At 45.5% G+C, this 19941-nt stretch overlaps 1 protein-coding gene and 1 pseudogene across 1 annotated transcript; both read left to right on the top strand.

The window, feature by feature from the left end:
- The first annotated feature begins 1487 nt into the window (after positions 1-1487).
- On the top strand, positions 1488-5250 carry LOC109759881 (uncharacterized). Its single transcript, XM_045229395.2, has 2 exons — positions 1488-2290; positions 3248-5250. Exon 2 carries the CDS (start codon positions 3260-3262, stop codon positions 5222-5224), a length of 1965 nt encoding a protein of 654 aa, XP_045085330.1. The 5' UTR covers positions 1488-2290; positions 3248-3259; the 3' UTR covers positions 5225-5250.
- Positions 5251-6709: 1459 nt separating this feature from the next.
- LOC109759878 (uncharacterized) lies at positions 6710-11085 on the top strand (annotated as a pseudogene).
- Positions 11086-19941: the final 8856 nt, after the last annotated feature.

Raw genomic sequence — 19941 nt, 5'->3', positions numbered from 1 at the left:
CTAACAAGAACATACATCAAGCCACCCGAACCCATCACTCACACCTACAAAACTCGATCATATGGAGTGCTCTCATTCCCCATATCTAAAACCGGTGCCGTCATCGATCCATCCACATAACGTATCGGAACCCACGACCGGTGCAGCAGACCTAAAGCGTACACCATATGCACACGTATTAGACGCCGCCATCATCATCGAACCGCTGACCCGTCTTCAGGAGAGAGATCTGCATCATCCTTGCCAGACCGTCCACCCGTCGACGCCACCACCACGCCCAACGACGCCACCGCCCCGCACTCGTCCGCCTAGACGCGCAAATCCTGGAACATCTGTCGTGCGTAGCACCTGCCGACCAGGCATGACACAGCGTAGAACCTGTCGGCCAGGCATGCCTTGACATCTACACCGAAAGCTCTGTGCAAGACGAAGCCGCTCCACCTCCTGCCTCTGTTTTCCATCTCTGCTCCACAAACGATGCTCCCAAGAGAGAAAACGACACCGCAATACTGCCATCGTCCGATCTGGAAGACCAGATCCTAGGGTTTCCCGCGGAGCAGTCGAGATCTGACCATCCAGCCTCAGGCCGACCACCTGGGATGCAGAACTAGCTCTTTGTTTACCTTTACAGAATCATGTGTCTTCATCTGGCAAGGTGACACGCTTTGACTCCCTTTTCTCTTTTATTTATTCCCTTCCTCAGGTATGTCTTACCGAAAAAGGCTTTCGCCCCGCTTTATATATAAAACAACGATCAACAACACGCGGTACAAATGCACGCCCCTAAAACACACGCGCACATACACCCAAGTCAGGATACATAGGCGCTTTATATATGTGCCTTCAGTGGAAGGCATGTATCTTCATCTTGAAGTTGTTCTTTTCCAATGATTTCAAGTTCAATCATGTTTGTATTTTGGAACCTTTGCAGCGTATAGTATTTCTTCCACAGTACATGTAGGTTGGTTCAAGTGTCTTTCCCTTGTGCACAACCTGAACGACGGCCCGTAATTAGGGCAAAAAGAGAACGATGAGTGTGCACCTTTTGTACCATGCATGTAGGCTGGTTCAAATGCCTTCTTTGTCTCTCTGCCAGGCAGCTACTTTCATCTTTCCGCTTTATTTGTTCCTCCAGGTGTCAGCTCTGTACCATGAGTCATTACCAAAAACACAAACGAAAAAAACAAGTTTGGTATTTTTGATTTGCCTTTTTTTTGGCTTTCAGTCCTTTTGATAATTAATGTGTATTTCTGCTTAGACATGCATGTGGAGCCCGTGGGCCCTAGTCTCCAAATGCCGTTTTCATGGATGTGCACGCTAAGCAACGTGCGTCTCACTAAAATCAATTTGTCAAGGCTACACTAAGCAATTAATATATAGGAGTTGTACCATGAGTCATTACCTTAAAAAAAACACAAAAGAAAAAAACAAGTTTGGCAATTTTTGATTTGCCGTTTTTTTTTTTTTTTTTGCTTTCAGTCCTTTTTATGTTTAATGTGTATTTCTGCTTAGACATGCATGTGCAGCTTGTGCGCCCTAGTCTCCAAATGCCTTTTTCATGGATGTGCACGTGAAGCAACGTGTGTCTCACTAAAATCAATTTGTCAAGGCTACACTAAGCAATTAATATATAGGAGTTGTACCATGAGTCATTACCTTAAAAAAAAACACAAAAGAAAAAAACAAGTTTGGCAATTTTTGATTTGCCGTTTTTTTTTTTTTTGCTTTCAGTCCTTTTTATGTTTAATGTGTATTTCTGCTTAGACATGCATGTGCAGCTTGTGCGCCCTAGTCTCCAAATGCCTTTTTCATGGATGTGCACGTGAAGCAACGTGTGTCTCACTAAAATCAATTTGTAAGGCTACACTAAGCAATTACCTAGAAGTTGTAGCCGACCAACAGCTATCTTATGGTCTCTAACGTCTTAATGTAGCTACATTATAAAAAATGAGTCCAAAATAGGGTAATGCTAAACAGTTACATAGTCCAGGACCTCAACTAGATTCGCTAAGATCCCTCAAAACTAAAGCAGTGAACCATGAAAAGCATATCTCTATCTTTAGTTTATGCTCTTTGCTCTGGTTGCAAGAAACGTATCTTTCAAATTCAATGACTCTTTACTCTTCTGCTACTTTGGCACTGTACAAGAAAGGAATAAAGAAAGAGACCTGGATGGTCTAGCTAGCTCTATATATATCAGAGCTCAATTAAGTGTTGGCAAAGTATGCCATAATATGATAAGAGAAACCTTGCAACGTGTACCTGTCTCCAAGGGCCCATCTATTCTAAGGTATGCACAAATTCCTTTTGATTAGTTATCTATATTCAATGACTGTGTTCCTAATTATGGACAAAATATCTTGGATTAGCTGTTTATATATGTGCACTAGCATCTGGTGCTGCTTCTAGTTATAGGATTACAATCTAAGTACTAGACCCATATCAATTGATATATCTTTATATTGTTTTTTTTTAAGGAGGATGACCCCTGGCCTCTGCATCAATCGATGCATGCAGCCATATTATTAAATAAAAACATAACAAAGTCTTAAGGTCCAAAGTAGCTCATAAACTGAGCAGTAGTTGAAAGAAAATAAGTATGAAAAGCGCCACATCCGGCAATATGAAACTGAAAAGCGCCACATCCGGCGATAAAAAACAAGCTACGATCCCTACACAGCTAGCCTATTATTAGCTCGCCACCCAAATCGGCTGAAAATAGTCCGTGCTGCCGTCTTCCAGCGGTTGCACCCAATACCCATAAGCTCCCTGAAGTCTGCATGAGTGAGTAAGGACCACATACAGATCGAAGTTGTAGCTCTGTAGATAACCTGCAAAAATTTAATGAATTTTGTTCCATTAAAAATCATATCATTCCTAGTGTTCCATATAGCCCAGAAAAGTGCACATATTCCGATCCTAATATGTTTAGCTATATGTATGCCCAGTTGCCCACTCCAGTAAGCCACGTCCCAAATAACGTGTTTATACTCGTTGGTGGATGGACGTTAAAAGCTATATAAATTGATCGCCATAATAGTTTTGCCAGAGGATATTCGAGAAAGAGGTGTTTGATCGTTATATTGTTATATCGTTTGATCGTTATTATTGATTTAGTGTGGGCTGTGTGTGTGCACTCTTAAGGTTTAATTTGCTAAGGGTTTAGTTGCTCTGTTATTTGCCAAGTTGAAATTTGTTATTATTATTAAGCCAGGCTGATGTATGTATTATGTTGCAACAATATTAGGGAAAGGCATCAATGAGAGGGGGAAACCACTTAGCAATGAAAAGCTTGGTGCGGCTTGTCAATGAGTGGGAGATCCAACTACTGGTGCTTGTTAGCTTCACACTACAGCTCTTTCTCTTCTCTGTTGGTAGCCTCCGGCGGCGTAGCAGCAGCGTTGTATTGACAGTATTACTCTGGCTATCTTATTTGGGAGCGGACTTGGTAGCTGCTTATGTCCTAGGCCTCATCTCGCGACAAGAGGTTTCCACTCATCATCTGTCTTTTCTCTGGGCGCCCTTTCTCCTCATACATCTTGGCGGACAAGACACCATCACTGCCTTTGCCATTCAGGACAACAATCTCTGGGTGAGGCATTTGTTGAATCTTGTTGTCCAAATGTCCCTCACCCTCTATATCTTTTGGAAGTCATTCGATGGCGGCCCTAACATGAAGCTTCTTTCCCCTAGCATCCTTTTATTTGTTACTGGCATTATCAAGTATTGGGAGAGAACATGGGCTTTGTGGTGTGGCAGTCTGAGAAACATCAGGGACTCAGACCCATGTCTCGCTCCTTCGGAAACGAGCATTGATACCTCTTCTGATCCTGTTTTCTCTGCCTTGCGTTCAGAAAAGGCTATGCGTCATTTTTTTTCTGGCGTCAGGTGCCCCGCTGCAGCCGCTAGCCATTGGCATATAGATAGTTTACGCCCAGACCTTTCAAGCAAGTTATTTGGGATCATGGAGATTCAACTCCGCGTGATGTTTGATGATATCTATACTAAGGCCATGGTGCTTCGGAAGTGGCATTGCACCATCCTTCGGTGCATCTCACATCTTTCCTTTCTAGCCGCTTTTGTGCTCTTTTCTTCTGTAATAAGATACAAAGAGGAGAGGTGGTACTACAGTTCTGTTGACACTGCAATCACCTATGGATTGTTTTTCGGCGGTTTCTCTCTTGAAGTTTCCTCATTATGTGTCATCATGATGTCACCTTGGACCCGGGCATGGCTGAAGGAAAAGACTCGGCATTGCACCTTCCTTTGTTCCATCATCACTAAGTTGTTTAGAAGGAAAAGATGGTCAAGCTGCATGGGTCAGTACACCATGTTAAACTATTTGCTGCGGTCTGAACGGCCGTCTGCCGTCTTTGCTCCATGGGACATCACTTGGTGGTCAAAAAGTTCCCTGATCGTGATCAGAAAATTGGTGCACGCATTGTGGGGAGCACAGGCACCGTTGTCGATCAGTAGGAAGGTGGACACAAGGTTCGTGATGGTGGATGAGCAGATCATGAGATGCGTCGTCCAGAAGATTGATCAGTATCTCCGCTATGATGGATCAAGTAGCCCCCAGCAGCACTGGCCAAATCTAGGTACAGTGCTACAGAAGATAGTGCAGGATCATGGTCCCAATTTTGATCATCTCTCCATTATCAAGCTCCATTTATACACAGAGATACAGCTGAGTAGGTATGTATGCACTGACACTGCTGTGGACAATGATGCTGATCTGGTCCGGAGGATATCACACTATATGGTTTATCTTTTGGTGAATCTCCCTGAAGTGCTGCCAATCTACGATAGCGGCGAAAGTGGCCGTGATTCAATATTACAGCTGTATGAAACCTTGGCGGGTAGGCATGTTGATGAAAGTGGCAGTGAGTCAATAGCACAGCTCAATGAAACCTTGGAGGGTAGGCATGTTGATGCCCCCCTGCATCGGACAATTTTGTTTCTTACAAAAAATGAAATTCCGGAGCCCCCGGCCGAGTGCACAGAAGCGCAGCTGTCAGAGCTCCGAGAGGCGTGGGTAGGCCTGCTCCTCCACGCCGCCAGCAAGTCGCGGCCGGAGGAGCATGCGGCGCAGCTAGCCAGAGGGGGGGAGCTCCTTACCTTCATCTGGCTGCTCATGGCCCACTACGGACTTGGGGATGTGATGGACTGCCCCATCGAGATGACGGCTGAGGCACCTGTTGGTCAGCGCCGCTACGCCTTCTGACTTCCTCCCCGACGTCACGACGGCTGATCGGTATGCACCTGTTTTGCAATATATTTCTGTTAGATTTGGTTGCATGGAACATGAATATTTGAATAATAATATGAGAACTAATAAAACTATTTAGATATGGAATATTTCTTTCTACAAGCACGCTTGCTTACATCTATGAAATTTTTTTGTATGTATTTATTCACTTGATGCTAGCTACACTCGATCGATATCAATCTATGCCCATTAGTTCTAGCTAGTAGCTGCCATCAACCCTCCCATGCAAGTATAGATCGAGTTTCTTGTCCTTGTCAAAAATAAAAATAAACTAGAACATCTTGTCTAATGTGAACTCTTTTGTTTCTTTGCCAGGTTCTGTTGAAGCACTTGTTCCAATTTAGACCATTCCATGACATACATTTTCACGGATTGATAGGAGTTCTGACTCGTTCTATATATTGTGCCTGCTTGATCAAATAATTGTGCTTCAATGTGGTTTTCTTATCATCTTTAGTTTTCTCTCTCTTCATTTTTTGAGCAAAACCTGTAGGGGTTTCTTCCTAGAGTGCCAACGGAACCCAGAGGATTGTTGTTCATTCTATTTGTTGTTACATACAAACAACTATCATTATCTTCACTAATCGTCGTCAACCTGTGCTAGTTATTTGGACTTTTTTACAGACAGCCACTAGGTGGTTTCATTCTATTTTCTCCACATATGTGATGCACCTGTTTCGAATTTGCCATTTCAACCGTGAAGAATACCAAATTAAAGATAAAGTTATTCCTACTAGGCACATATTCAAGCCCTTAAAGCATCTACAACTGGACCCTCGTACCTCTCGTAAACGCCCGGAGGGGCTGCCTCGTCGCTGTCTAGACCAGAAAAGACAGCCAACCGGGTTAATCCTTATCTGGCCTAAACGTCCGGACTGACCGACACTCCTCATATCCGGTCCATATCTGGAATGGATATGTGCGAGGCCCGGAGGCGTCTGGGCACGCCCGCTATGTAGAACTGATGGATACAGCCCACAGGGGGACGTGAAGAGACTGTTTGTCTGTCGGGCGCCTCCTCCTCTCTGTGCCACGTGGCGCCGCTCCGGCAATGCTGCCCGAGGGAGGAAGCAGACTATTTAAGCTGGACGCCTGCAGCAGAACCCTAACCCACCCCACTTCTTCCCCTTTCTCCTATCCACCGTCGTCACTTCCACTTTCGTCCGCTGCTTGCGATGCCGAGGCGCCGGATCGCCACCTACCCATGCTCACACCCGAGTGGAGGGTGCAGCTATTGGAGCAGATCTAGGCGAGCCGACCTGCTTGTTTAGCCACCGGCCTTCCTCTGGATTCGCCGGAGCCGTTTGAGGAGGAGGAGGACGATGACGAGTAGGAGCTGCAAGAGGAGGGGACCAGCCGCCAGAAGCGGAACCCGTGGAGGAGGAGGCAACGGAGCCGGAGGAGGAGGCGTTGTCGGCTGCTGGCTTCACCATGACGGACATGGAGGCGGAGTACAAGGCCGCCCAAGTGATGAAGATGACGGAGCATATCACCATCCTCGAGTTCATCCAGGACGAGGCTGACGTGGAGTCCAACATGTAGTTCACCCGGCAAGAACAGGGGGCGAGCTTATTTTGGAACGGACTTGGTAGCCGCTTATGTCCTAGGCCTCATCTCGTGACAAGAGGTTTCCGCTCATCATTCTTGTTTTCTTTGGACGCCCTTCCGCCTCATACATCTCGGTGGACAAGACACCATCACTGCGTTTTCCATCGAGAACAACAGTCTCTAGCAGAGGCATTTGTTGAACCTTGTTGTCCAAGTATCCCTCACCCTGTATGCCTTTTGGAAATCATTCGGTGGCGCCCCTAACATGCAGCTTCTTGCTCCTATATAGCCTCCTTTTGTTTGTTACCGGCATTATCAAGTATGGGGAGAGAACTTGGGCTTTGTGGTGTGGCAGCCTGAGAAACATCAGGAACTTAGATCCAGGTCTTGTTGGAAGGTCAACAGACATTGATACCTCTTTGGACCCTATATTCTCTGCCTTGCCTTCAGCAATCGCTATGCGTAGGTTTTTTGTGGACACTGGTTTCCCCACTAGACACGTTTGGGCTATAGAGAATCTATGCCCAGAGCTTTCAACCAAGTTATTCGAGATGATGCAGATTCAACTCGTCCTGATGTTTGATGATATCTATACTAAGGCACTGGTGCTTCGGACGTGGGGTTGCGCCATTCTTCGGTGCATCTCACATATTTCCTTTCTGGCCGCGTTTGTGCTCTTCTATTGTGTAATGAGGAAAACGGCGGAAGAGAGGTGGCACTACACTTGTTTTTTCTGAAACGCGGTCCCTTAGGGCCCGATTCATTAAAAAAGGTCGAAGAGAGGTGCCCAGTTAATTAACGGAAAACCGGGCGAAAACCGTCACAACATGCCCGCAAAAACAAGGCACACAGGGCGACCTGGCAACCCACACAAGAACGCACACACGCCGTCAAAGAGAAACCACGAACAAGCGTCGAGGCCTACGTCGGTCGATGCCAAACAGTCCACCGCACACGCCGACGACCAGTCAGCTCCGACTCTGTCGACGAGCATTGTAGGGGGAAAGCGCTGGGCCTGCGTCGAGCCGGCACCGGGGCCGACCACCCGTCTCGTGTCATCGTCGCCGCGGAAGCACTCCTCTGCAGCTCTCATTCCCCATATCTAAAACCGGTGCCGTCATCGATCCATTCACATAACGTATCGGAACCCACGACCGGTGCAGCAGACCTAAAGCGCACACCATATGCACACGTATTAGACGCCGCCATCATCATCGAACCGCTGACCCGTCTTCAGGAGAGAGATCTGCATCATCCTTGCCAGACCGTCCACCCGTCGACGCCACCACAACGCCCAACGACGCCACCGCCCCGCACTCGTCCGCCTAGACGCGCAAATCCTGGAACATCTGTCGTGCGTAGCACCTGCCGACCAGGCATGACACAGCGTAGCACCTGTCGGCCAGGCATGCCTTGACATCTACACCGAAAGCTCTGTGCAAGACGAAGCCGCTCCACCTCCTGCCTCTGTTTTCCAGCTCTGCTCCACAAACGATGCTCCCAAGAGAGAAAACGACACCGCAATACTGCCATCGTCCGATCTGGAAGACCAGATCCTAGGGTTTCCCGCGGAGCGGTCGAGATCTGACCATCCAGCCTCAGGCCGACCACCTGGGATGCAGAACTAGCTCTTTGTTTACCTTTACAGAATCATGTGTCTTCATCTGGCAAGGTGACACGCTTTGACTCCCTTTTCTCTTTTATTTATTCCCTTCCCAGGTATGTCTTACCGAAAAAGGCTTTCGCCCCGCTTTATATATAAAGCAACGATCAACAACACGCGGTACAAATGCACGCCCCTAAAACAAGCGTCCAGCCCAAGGAAAGTGCAAACGGGATCCAATGCTCTTCAAGGCGACGCCCCAAAGGAGGAAGCGACGATGCCGACGCCGTCGCCCGACCCGACTGGGCCTTAGGCTTTCACCCGAAGAGCTGGAACCGAGGATGTGCAGGGGGTGGACTCCACGGCGGCACCTCCAAGGGGGTGACACAACATCCGCGGACGCCGACGCCGTCGGCCGGTAGAAACCCGGCAAGCCTTCGCCCGGAGCACCGCCCAACACCACACCCTCAAGCACTGCACCTCCGCTGACCCGCACACCTCCCATGAAGCCATCGCGCCATGACCAAGCAGAAGCCACCCCCACACCACTGGTCTCACCGACCGGAGACACGAGCAGGGCAGACAGCACACATCGACGACGTCTTCAAGAAGAGTGCGGCACCCGAGGGCGTCGCCGTCGCCGGCCCCGGCCAGAAGCCCGAGGCAGAGCTTTCGCCCGGCGCTGCCACACTGTCTGCCGAGCCGAAGCCCGGCCGGACCACCAAACAGCCTCTGGCCGCAACGAAGCAACCGGATCCGGAGAACCTAGGGCCGGCCAGAGCCAGCCACGCACGCCCGGAGCTGCCGCCCCCCGCCATCCGCCGGATCCACAGCGCCAGGAGCTGCCGGAGCACCACCAAGACGCCGCCGGGCCGAGCACTACCAGCCCGCGGGGACCGTGGCGCCGCACATCGCCACGCCAGATCCGCGCTTGGCCGCGCCCACCCACCGCCGGAGCCGCGCCAGCCCGCGCCGGAGCAAGACCACCACCGCGCCGCGTCACCCCACAGACCGCCGGAGCCACACCCGCCCGCTCCGGAGCCGCGCCCGCGCGCCCGACCTAGCTTGCCGCGCCCTCGCGCCTCGCAGAGAGCTTGTGTTGACACTGCAATCACCTATGGTCTGTTTTCCGGCGGTTTCTTTGAAGTTTCCTCCGTATGTATTATCATGATGTCACCTTGGACTTGGCATGGCCAGAGAAAAAGACTCGGAATTGCAGCTTCCTTGGTTCCGTTGTTACATGGTGTATACGTACTGGGTGTCCAAGGAAAAGAAGGGTGTGGTGGTCAAACTCCATGAGTCAGTACGTACAACATGCTAGACTATTTGGGGCAGTCAAGGAAATTGGTGAAAGTTTTTCTCAGGACGAGTACGTGAGCAAAAGGTGTGGAGCAGTAAACTGCTGGGCACCAAGTTTGTGCAGGTGGATGAGCAGACCATGAGATGCGTCGTCCAAAGGATTTCTCAGTATCGCCATCCCCAAGAAGAAGGATCAAATAGCCCCCACCCCCAGGCCGGGCAATTGCAAAATCTTGGTCCATTCCTACGGAAGATTGTGGAGCAGCATGATTCCGGTTTTGATTATGAGCCCCGCTTCGGTAGACCCCCCTTCACAAAACGTATAAAGGGTAATATAGACTTTTGTCAAATCGTATCTAGTTTTATATGTATGATGGGTAACCCGTCCGTACGTACGTCATCGAAGTACTCCTCCGGCCTGGGCCGGTCCACTAACACCCTTTTGTTCTCTTGTATTAAAGTTCAAAAAATACGCAAAAACCTACCTTCGAACTCGAGACCTCTAGCCATCGTATGAAAGTGGTAACCAACAGGCCACCTCTTGACTCCTGTGATCATTATGATATGACACTACTCTTAGTTAAAAACGGGCTGCCCATCAGACTATAGAGGTTCAATATTTTAATATGGCCCACACATGGTTTGTTGGTTTGGATCCTCGATCCTTAATTCATTGCTCTAGTTGATCGTTCCGCTAAACACGTCCGCTACATATGCACCCTCTCGTTGCTTTCTAATTTAGTGCTTCCTGATTGAACGTACGCTTCAACATATGGTAGATTTATAGTACTTGAAAAAAGAAAGATTTATAGTATTTGACCATTAGCCGGAAATTGCTTCCCATAAATCACGCCAAATTTCATTTATTATAAAAAAATCTAGTAAGTTGTGATTGGCTTCACACATACAAATATAAGAGAATAATTATTATTTGAGGGACGTGGAGTAGCTGCTCCTAAGCTCAAATGCACCCTGATGAACAGTAAATCAAAAACAAAGTAAAAATGTTATGAATTTTCTTTCTAAACTTTGACAAATGTTCTATATGATTGCCATAGTTCAGCACAAAATGACAATACTGGAAACCATGGAAAAAAATCAATGCTCCAAAAATGCTAGTTTTATAAACATTTTGAAGTACTAATTTTGTTTTTTTGCCACGACTTCCACGAATGTCATTTCGTGCTCAAATTTTGCAGGCATGCAAAACTTTGTCAAAGTTTACAACCAAAAAAATCAGATTTTTTTATTATTTTGTTTACTAATTTTTTTAAGTTTTACAGTTCACAAGGGTGCATTTGGTCTCGGGGTCAGAATAGGAATTTCGTTATTCGAGATGTATTTTTGTGCAGCTCAACAAGCTTAAGTGGCATGGAAGCATTATTCTTTATCAGTAGAAGCATCCTTTTTATGGTGTGATGAGAACATATTTATTCCATATTTATCGACCGTATTGATAGAAATATTTTTCGCCTCGATAGAAGCATTATTTTTATGCTCTATGGTAGCATTTCAATGAATTGTAAGTATATTCTGATGTAGCAAAAACAATATTTCTGTTTGATGGAAACATTTACTGTTTGCAAAATAAATTGTACTGAAGCAAAACAAGAATATACACATACACAAATTTAATTGGGGTTTTGACAAGTTTTGCATATTCTGGAGTTTTCCCGGTGAAAAAAGGCCGATGAATGGCGGGACGTGTCGCAACTTGCATCGGTGTCTGGCATGAATTCCTACCATTGGCATGTCCACCTACTTGAAAAAAGTTGAGGTCATTTCAAAGATGTCGAAAAATAGACCATGTTGAACAAAGGGCCTTCGCATAGGTCAGAAAGCTCCATCTGAGAGCACGTTGTTTCTCGACATCCTTAAAATGGCTTCATTTTTTCATGGCATTATATGACCAATTTAAGCCACTATACCAAGTTGTTTCATTTTTCGATAACTTTTGCATTTTTTGAAGTTTTTCCGGTGAAAAAATGTTGATAAATGGCTGGACGTGTCGCAACTTGCATCGGTGTCGAAAATTGTTCAAACCTAACATGATGCCTACAATGGGCATTTGCACCTGCTTGCAAAAGTAGAGATCATTTCAAGGATTTCCAAAAAATACACCATGTTGAATGAAGGATGTTCGGGTTGGCCAGAATTCTCCGTTTGAGAGCACATTGTTTCTCGACATCCTTGAAATGGCCCCAGTTTTTTTCATGCCCTTTTATGACCAATTCAAGGCAGCATGCCAAGTTGTTTGAGTTTTTTTAACAAGTTTTGCATTTTATGGATTTTTTCCAGTGAAAAAAGGCCGATAAATGGCAGGACGTGTCACAACTTGCATACGGTATCGAAAATCGTTCAAACCTGGCATGGATTCCTACCATGGGCATGCCCACCTGCTTGCAAAAGTTAAGGTAATTAATTTCAAGAATGTCCAAAAAATAGACCATGTTGAATGGAGGATGTTCGAGTGCTAGAAAGCTCTGTCTTAGAGCACGTTGTTTCTCGACATCCTTGAAATGGTTCTTTTTTTGTTCATGCCATTGTATGACCAATTCAAGGCACCATGCCAAGTTGTTTGTATTTTTAATAAATTTTGCATTTTCTGACTTTTTGGGTGAAAAAAGGCTAATAAATAGTCAGATGTGTCACAACTAGCATACAGTGTTGGAAATAGTTCAAACCTTGCCTGGATTCCTATCATGGGCATACCCACCTTGCTGCAAAAGTTGGGTTCATTTCAAGGATGTACAAAACAAGACCTTGTTTAACAGAGGGTGTTCGGGTAGGCAAGAAGGCTCCATGTGAGAGCACATTATTTCTTGACATCTTTGAAATGACCCCATTTTTCCATGGCCTTGTGTGAACACATCAAGGTACCATGCCAAGTTGTTTGGGATTTTGACAATTTTTTCATTTTCTGAAGTTTTCCCGGTGAAAATGGTCCGAGCATGAAAAATGGCCCGATGTGTCACAACGTACATATGGTGTCGGAAGTCATTCAAACTAGGCACATATGCCTAACCTGGGCAAGTTCACCAGCTTGCAAAAGTTGAGGTCAGTCTTGAGATTTCCAAAAATACGATGTTTAACGAACGGTGTTGATCAGGTAGGCGAGAAGGGTCTGTTTGGGAGCACCTCATTTCTCGACATCCCTTAAATGGCCTCATTTTTTTTCCATGGCCTTGTATGGCCAATTCAAAGCACCATGCCAAAGTGTTTAGGTATTAGACAATTTTTGCATTTTCTAGATTTTTCTCCTTATAAAAGCCGATAAATGACCGGACATGTCGCATCTTGCATATGATGTAGAACGTTGTTCAAACCGGGCATGGATTCCTACCATGGGCATGCCCACCTGCTTGCAAAAGTTAGGGTCATTTGAAGGATGTCCAAAAATAGATCATATGCAGTGGATGGTGTTCTATCAAATTGACGCACTTTAGATCGAAGCAAAGTTCTGAACAAATAATAATAAACAAATAGTTACATTGGACATAAAACTTTATTCAATGGAAGCAAATTTAACATGTACGGGGAGCTAACTTTAGAAGGAAAGAAACAAAATTCTATCCGGTATAAAATAAAAGAATATGTCGTAGCTTGATTTGTGGGTCTGATTAGTTTGAGAAACAGAATGACAAGGAAAGCAAGCCGGACCTACGTTCCATTCCAACCAACCGCGATTTTTGGGATCAATTAATTCTAGGAAGCAGATAAACGGGACAAATTAATTCCTTGATGCAGATTCGAAGGAAACTACCTGAAGAAAGACCCGACCATGACTGATGCAACGCTACCTGAACCATAGCGATGCCTTATATGTTTCGTGCTTCCTAACCTTAGGAGTGGCGGAGTAGCTGAGTGGTAAGAAGCCTAATTAGTTGGACGAGGTTAGGGGTTCGATTCCTTGTGCATGCTTTCTCTCATTTTCTTAGGATTTTTATATCGCGCTTTTAAATAGTAAGTGGCCTTGCTTTTACAACGGGTGTACTTTTGAAAAAGGACCATCCTACCCTTTATTATGAAAGGGTATAGGGTAATATTAGCCATCGATGTGTTTATGAGGGTCTACTGAAGTAGAAGTGTTTGATTATCCCTCCATTATCGGGCTCCATTTATTCACAGAGGTACTGTTGAGTAGGTATGTACCCACTGGCACTGGCACTGCTATGGACAGTGAGTCTTCCGTACGTGTATGTGTATGCCGGATGATATCCCAGGAGGTAAAAGCACCCCAGGTACCCTAACTTGCAGAGAATGTGATGTTTTAGTCCCAAACTTGCAAAATGCAACTCCACCATACCCCAACTCCACCATATCCCATCAAAAGGATCGATGTTGAAATTTTCAGTCCAACCACTGAACACTGATCGTTCACCCTCTAGCGTGGGTTAATTAGACAAGATGGCAGGGTGTTTTTTTGCAAAAGTGCCGGCAAAGACCGGGCCACCCACCTGGCTGCCACTTGTCGTGCTGTGATAGGCCCAGAACCAAATCGTCACATCTAGTGCAAGTTGGGGTATGGTGAAGTTGCATTTTGCAAGTTTGGGACTAAATCATCATAATCTTTGCAAGTTAGGGTACCTGGGGTGCTTTTACCTCATATCCCAGTATATGCTTCATCATTTGGTCACGCATCCTGAAATGCTGCCAATCAGCAGCGATAGCGGTTAGTAGCACACATCTATGAAGCCGTGGGTACGGATAATGACATGACGCGTCAGGCACTTTTAGCATGGTGTCTTTACATTAATATATGCGGGAGCCCCAAGCAGGGGAGTGCAGAGAGGGACATCTGTTGGAGCTCCAAGAGGCATGGGTAGGCCTGCTCCTCCATGCCGCCAGCAAGTCGCGGCCAGAGATGCACGCGGCGCTGCTAGCCAAAGGAGGGGAGTTCCTTACCTTCATCTGGCTGCTCATGGCACACTACGGAATTGGAGATGTGCGGGGCCGCCCCATCGAGATGATTTCTGACCAAAAAAAACGATCTAGGAAAAAATTGCCATGTTATAACAAATAAAGTTGCACCTCGCATTAATTAAAAATGCCATGAATAAACATTTGAGATGACATGCTTAAAATCCAAACTTTCAGGGTGACATGCTTAAAATCCGAACTTTCAGGATTTTTTGGGGTCGAAAATGTTTGGGTTTGCAGACCTAGTGTTGCGAGAGCCAACACGGCCCGTGCTGACGTTCATACCTCGGCCTCCTCCCGCAGTTCTACGACTCTGGCCATCGTTGTATTTCATGGATATGTGCGGTCACGTCGTACAAAAATCATAAGCAATTTCGTAGGGACCCTGGTAAGAAAAGGTGTAGAAACACCCTCGTAGTGTAGAAGAAGAGAACTACCAACACGGGCCGACCATTAATCACTGCTTTAGACGATTTGGGAATTTGCAATAACAGTCTGCTGCCGCACTAGTAGTGGATCCTATTCCTCTTTTTTTTTGCCCAACCAATTTTGGGAAGGTTTCAGAACCTTCCGTGATCGGTTTTTTTTCTCTGTTTATTTTTCCATCTGTTTCCTTTGGCTTTTTTGTTTTATTATCTTTTCCCTTTCCATTTTCTTTGGCTTTTGTTTAGAAAAAGAAAAGAAAAAAAATCAAATTTTTGCTGGCGTTTTCTATATTATTACAAAAAAATATTTATTGTAAAACCAAATGCTATTTATAAAAGTGAACAACTTTGAACATATAAAATAATCTAAACATGTTTGAAACTTTTAAACATTTTAGAGAAAATGAGAATATTTTTTTGAAAACATGAACACTTTTTTTGTTTTTTGATGTTTTCTAATCATAAAAGCTTTTAAATTGCGAATAATCTTCAAACACAAGGATTTTTAATATTTTGAACATTTCTTTCTATGTGTTGAACATTTTTAAAACGCATGATTTTTTAAATTATTGGCATTCTTGAAAAAGGGAAAAGAATTGTGAAAAGTGTAAGTAGAAAAAATAAAAAATAGGAAAAAAGGTAAAAGCGACAGAAAAAGATGAAAAAAGCTGAAACAGAAGTTTGGTCTTAAAACAGGAATCCTGTAGTACTAATTGGCCGGCCCATTCTGCCACAACGAGCGGCAAATAGGAAAAATACCTCACTTACTGTGAGGCCTACACGTGCGGACGGTGTAGCCCAGGTGGTCTGTTATTTTTCCTTGCGTTTGCTCTTTTTTTTGACAAAAAAGATCACTAAACCAGGAAAGAAGCGTTTGTAGGAGTATATTTATATTGACCGCACCTGTTTCGGGAGCTATCCAGTGACTTGGCGATGAATCAGGCAGTTCGCTGGGGATGGATTCAGTCAGAGACCAGGGGCTTTTACCTTTCTCTGATTCAGCTTCAGTTTGGCAGCTTCTATTCTCCTCATCGTACCTAATCAGGAATTGAACAGAGTTCGTTTCGGTACTGATTCTTTGCCATCTCCATGTATGCAGTTGTTCCTCATGTGCCATAAGATCAAAAGGACTCTGGATTTGGTGATGTTGTTGCATGTGCTTAGAAGGTTCTGAAACCAATCTTCGCCTGCCTACCAGAAGACCTTCTCGTCAGGTAAGGTCCGCATTTTCCTTAATGCATTCCGAAGTGCTTCGCTTTTCGTACGCAAAATATCGGCATGATACTCATTATCTTCTCCATTACCACAAAGTTGTAATAAGTTTGAGACACTTATTTTGGGACGGAGCGAGTATGTCGCAAGTGCCGTGGGTTGCCAACGTCCTTTTCAAACACAGTTTCTTTCGGTGGCTACAGTATTGAACGCCACTCTCCAACCATGAATCTTTATCTTTTCAGGAACATTTGCTTTCCAAATATAATCCCAAATCCTTCTTTCGTTCGCATCTGCCAAAGAACTTGACGCAGCAGAGTTCTCTCCTGAACGTTCTGCGGCAGCGAGTTTGCACGCTAAAGCACATGCGAACAACTGCCGAAAGTTCAGGACTGCTTTGCGTTGCATGTGCTTAGAGTTCTCTCGTGAACGTTCTGCGGCACCGTGAGCCGAGAAAACCTCATTATGTTCATAATGGCACGCTAAGCAGCCTCCATTTCCTTACGAGGCAGCCTGATCTTTTGGATTTCCTCCACATCAGAGTGATGGAAATCCTGGTTGATTAGAGGAACATTCCATTCCTTAGAATCGGAGAGGATGAGATGATTAACCCGTCTAATTCTCGATCTCCGAATAAGGTTTGCTTGTTGGGCCCGAACACTAGCTCTAGCTCTGTGTTGCACATACAGAGGAAGGAGGAGACGGAGGACATGTGGTTTCGGCGATGAACGCCCGCGGCACACACGGCGTAATTTTTTCTGCAGCTGAAACTGCTGGCTCATACCACACTGCTGCATACACAGGCACTTATACGCGTACGCACAGACACGCCACGCTGCGCCCCCACTCACACACCCCGGTGATCCACACGCCCCGGCTCGCACCCACGTCGCGCACAGACGCGATCAACGCGGCCGGGCTGCAGTGCTTTGCCATGGTCAACTCCCCGCCTAGCACTTAGACTACCAGGTTTCAAAGTGAGCCCCCAAACCTGCCGGGCAAATAATGCTTGGCTAAAAAGATGCATATCCCTGAACCCAATGCCTCCCGCTCTTTTCGGTTTCGTAATGCAGTCCCATGGCATCCAATGAACTTTCTTGTGACCTTCTTCATCTCCCCACCAAAAATCACAGATCAGTTTCTCATACTTCTCGCAGAAACCTTGAAATAGTTAAAAAAATCCCATGACCAAGGTGGGGAGGGCTTGGACAAGGGATGTGATATGTACTTATTTCAGTCGTTGCATCTCTTCCCATACTTATCCATAATTGGCTCGAAGCTGTCGTCTTTCATTCTGCCTTCAGGAGTGGGAATACCCGGATATTTGCTCTCAGAGATGGCAGTCTCCACTTCCAAAAACCCCTTGATCTCATCCCTAGTTTAGATTGGGCAGATCCCACGGAAGAACAAGGAGCACTTGTTTGAGCTCAACAACTGCTCTGTCCCTCTCTGTAGTGCCTCCAAAGCATTCCTAACTGATATAGGTTGATCAGTGGTCGCCTTGAAGAAAAGAAGGCTATCATTAGCAAATAGGAGATTTGAGATTCCGTGGCTGTTATGGGCCACTTTAATAGGTGTCAGGATGCCATTTTCAATTCCTCTCTTCAACAACTCCACAAGGCCATCCGCCACAAATAGGAAGAGATAGGGACTGAGCCGGTCAGCTTGTCTCAATCCACGTAAGGGTACAAAGATCTCAAGAAGTGACCCATTGCACCTGACAGAATATCTAACCGAACTCACACACTTCATAACCCAACTGACCAACTCCTGACCGAAGCCTACCATATTCAGTGCACCTTCTAGGAATCGCCAAGCAACCCGGTCGTAGCTTTAGCTAGGTCAAGTTTGTAGGCATAATACATATCCCTTTCATTTCTGCCATGTTGAAACTTATGGAAGCACCCGAAGGCAATTGTTGCATTGTCCGTAATCATTCTTCCAGATACAAAAGCACTATGTTTCCCCCCATTCTTCTGGTCGCGCACGAGGTGGCTTACCCAGCCTCCTCCGACGACGCCAATACACGATGTAGTCGCCACTCCACGCTTCCTATCGGCAACTCACCAGCCACACCCTCCCCCAACTTCCAATCCACCGCCGTCGCACGATCCCGAAAGACGCCTCGCTGGCTGCTGCCTCCCCGATCCTCCTCTCCACGAGCCACCGCCTCGCCTGCAACACCGCCACCCCAGGGTGTCCGCGGACGTCACCACCATGCCTGTATCCTGGATTGACGCCGACAGGGCAGCAGCTCAATATCATGGTGCTGCCCCACGATTTTGGTTCTGGCCAGAATATAAAAATCGCATATGACACTTTAAGGTTCAATTTTAGTGCACCTTTAGATTTATGACTATTTTCATATCAGTTCTAGCATTTGCCATTGCTTCTAGGAAGCAACAGTACATTATTGCACTTCTGCTTCGGTACACCCCCGTTAAACACATAAATGGCTCAGATTATCTGATACCCATTCATTAGCAAGGGCATGATGGTCATATTTGTAAAAGTGGGCCTTCTGCCCACCCTGGGACACACACTACATACATGTATTCGTACGTCTGGCGCCAGTTTTTTAACTTGTCACCACCTGCTTAGGGGCACATTAGCAAATTAGTGCTAGCCACTACGACAGCCGACGAGGTTACGACAAATTGTAGGCATTTTTCTTTTCACCCGCGGGGCAGCCGTGATCTATTTTTTATTTTAGTTCGCGCCGGGTACTAATGGCGCTTTACAGGTGCGCCACTAGCATCACGCCATTAGAATTTTTTACTAATGGCGCATCAGGCAGTGCGCCATTAGTACATCACACGGTGCGTCATTACTAACTTTTTTTTTCAAATTTTTTTCAGAAATATTTTTTTCAATTTTTTTCGTTTTTTCTTAATCTCGGATCACTATGGCTTAATCTTGGGTCAATATGCTTAATATCAAGTCAAATCGCACTCCGTGGTCAAACTTCCCAAAAGGTAACCCATCTAGTACATCACACGGTGCGTCATTACTAACTTTTTTTTCAAAAAATTTCAGAAATATTTTTTTCAATTTTTTCATTTTTTCTTAATCTCGGATCACTATGGCTTAATCTTGGGTCAATATGCTTAATATCAAGTCAAATCGCACTCCGTGGTCAAACTTCCCAAAAGGTAACCCATCCTCACACTACTCCAGCCCAAGCACGCTTACTCCAGCACCAGCTCACTTAACAGGCACTTGTTGATATATCTAGCATATCAATCCTATTAAACCTTGTTAATGTCTAGGACTTTGTTCATGTTCATGAGTGTGATGAAATTTTGAAAAAATATTTCAAACTTCCCGGTCATATTACGTATCATATTTTGAAAAAAATTCCAAAAAAAAGTTTCTTTGAATCAATTTTTTTTTTCTGTTACTAGTGGCGCACGTAGCAAATGATGCTCCACTAGTAAGTTTGAATTTTTTTTCTATTTTCCCCCTCTAGATCTTAAAAGCTCCGTATCTTTCGTTCTGTTAGGTTTTTGGGGATTTTGAAGATGTTGAACGGGGTTCCCACGGCTCAACTCAACCGGAGTTCTCACGGTTCAGAGTTTATTTCCTGTGTGCCCTCGTAGCACCGTGGTAAAGAACAACACAAGTACGCAGCAATATGAAATTGGGGTCACGTACAACTTTCCTTT

The sequence above is a fragment of the Aegilops tauschii genome, chromosome 5 (genome assembly GCF_002575655.3).
Source record: "Aegilops tauschii subsp. strangulata cultivar AL8/78 chromosome 5, Aet v6.0, whole genome shotgun sequence".
In the NCBI taxonomy this organism is placed as follows: domain Eukaryota; kingdom Viridiplantae; phylum Streptophyta; class Magnoliopsida; order Poales; family Poaceae; genus Aegilops; species Aegilops tauschii.
Note: the sequence above shows the minus strand (reverse complement) of the source record. Positions and strands in the feature narration are given on the sequence as shown.

What these genes read in the sequence shown, in the direction of transcription:
- LOC109759881 (XM_045229395.2), top strand. Translation starts at nt 3,260, where the DNA reads ATGAGAGGGGGAAACCACTTAGCAATGAAAAGCTTGGTGCGGCTTGTC.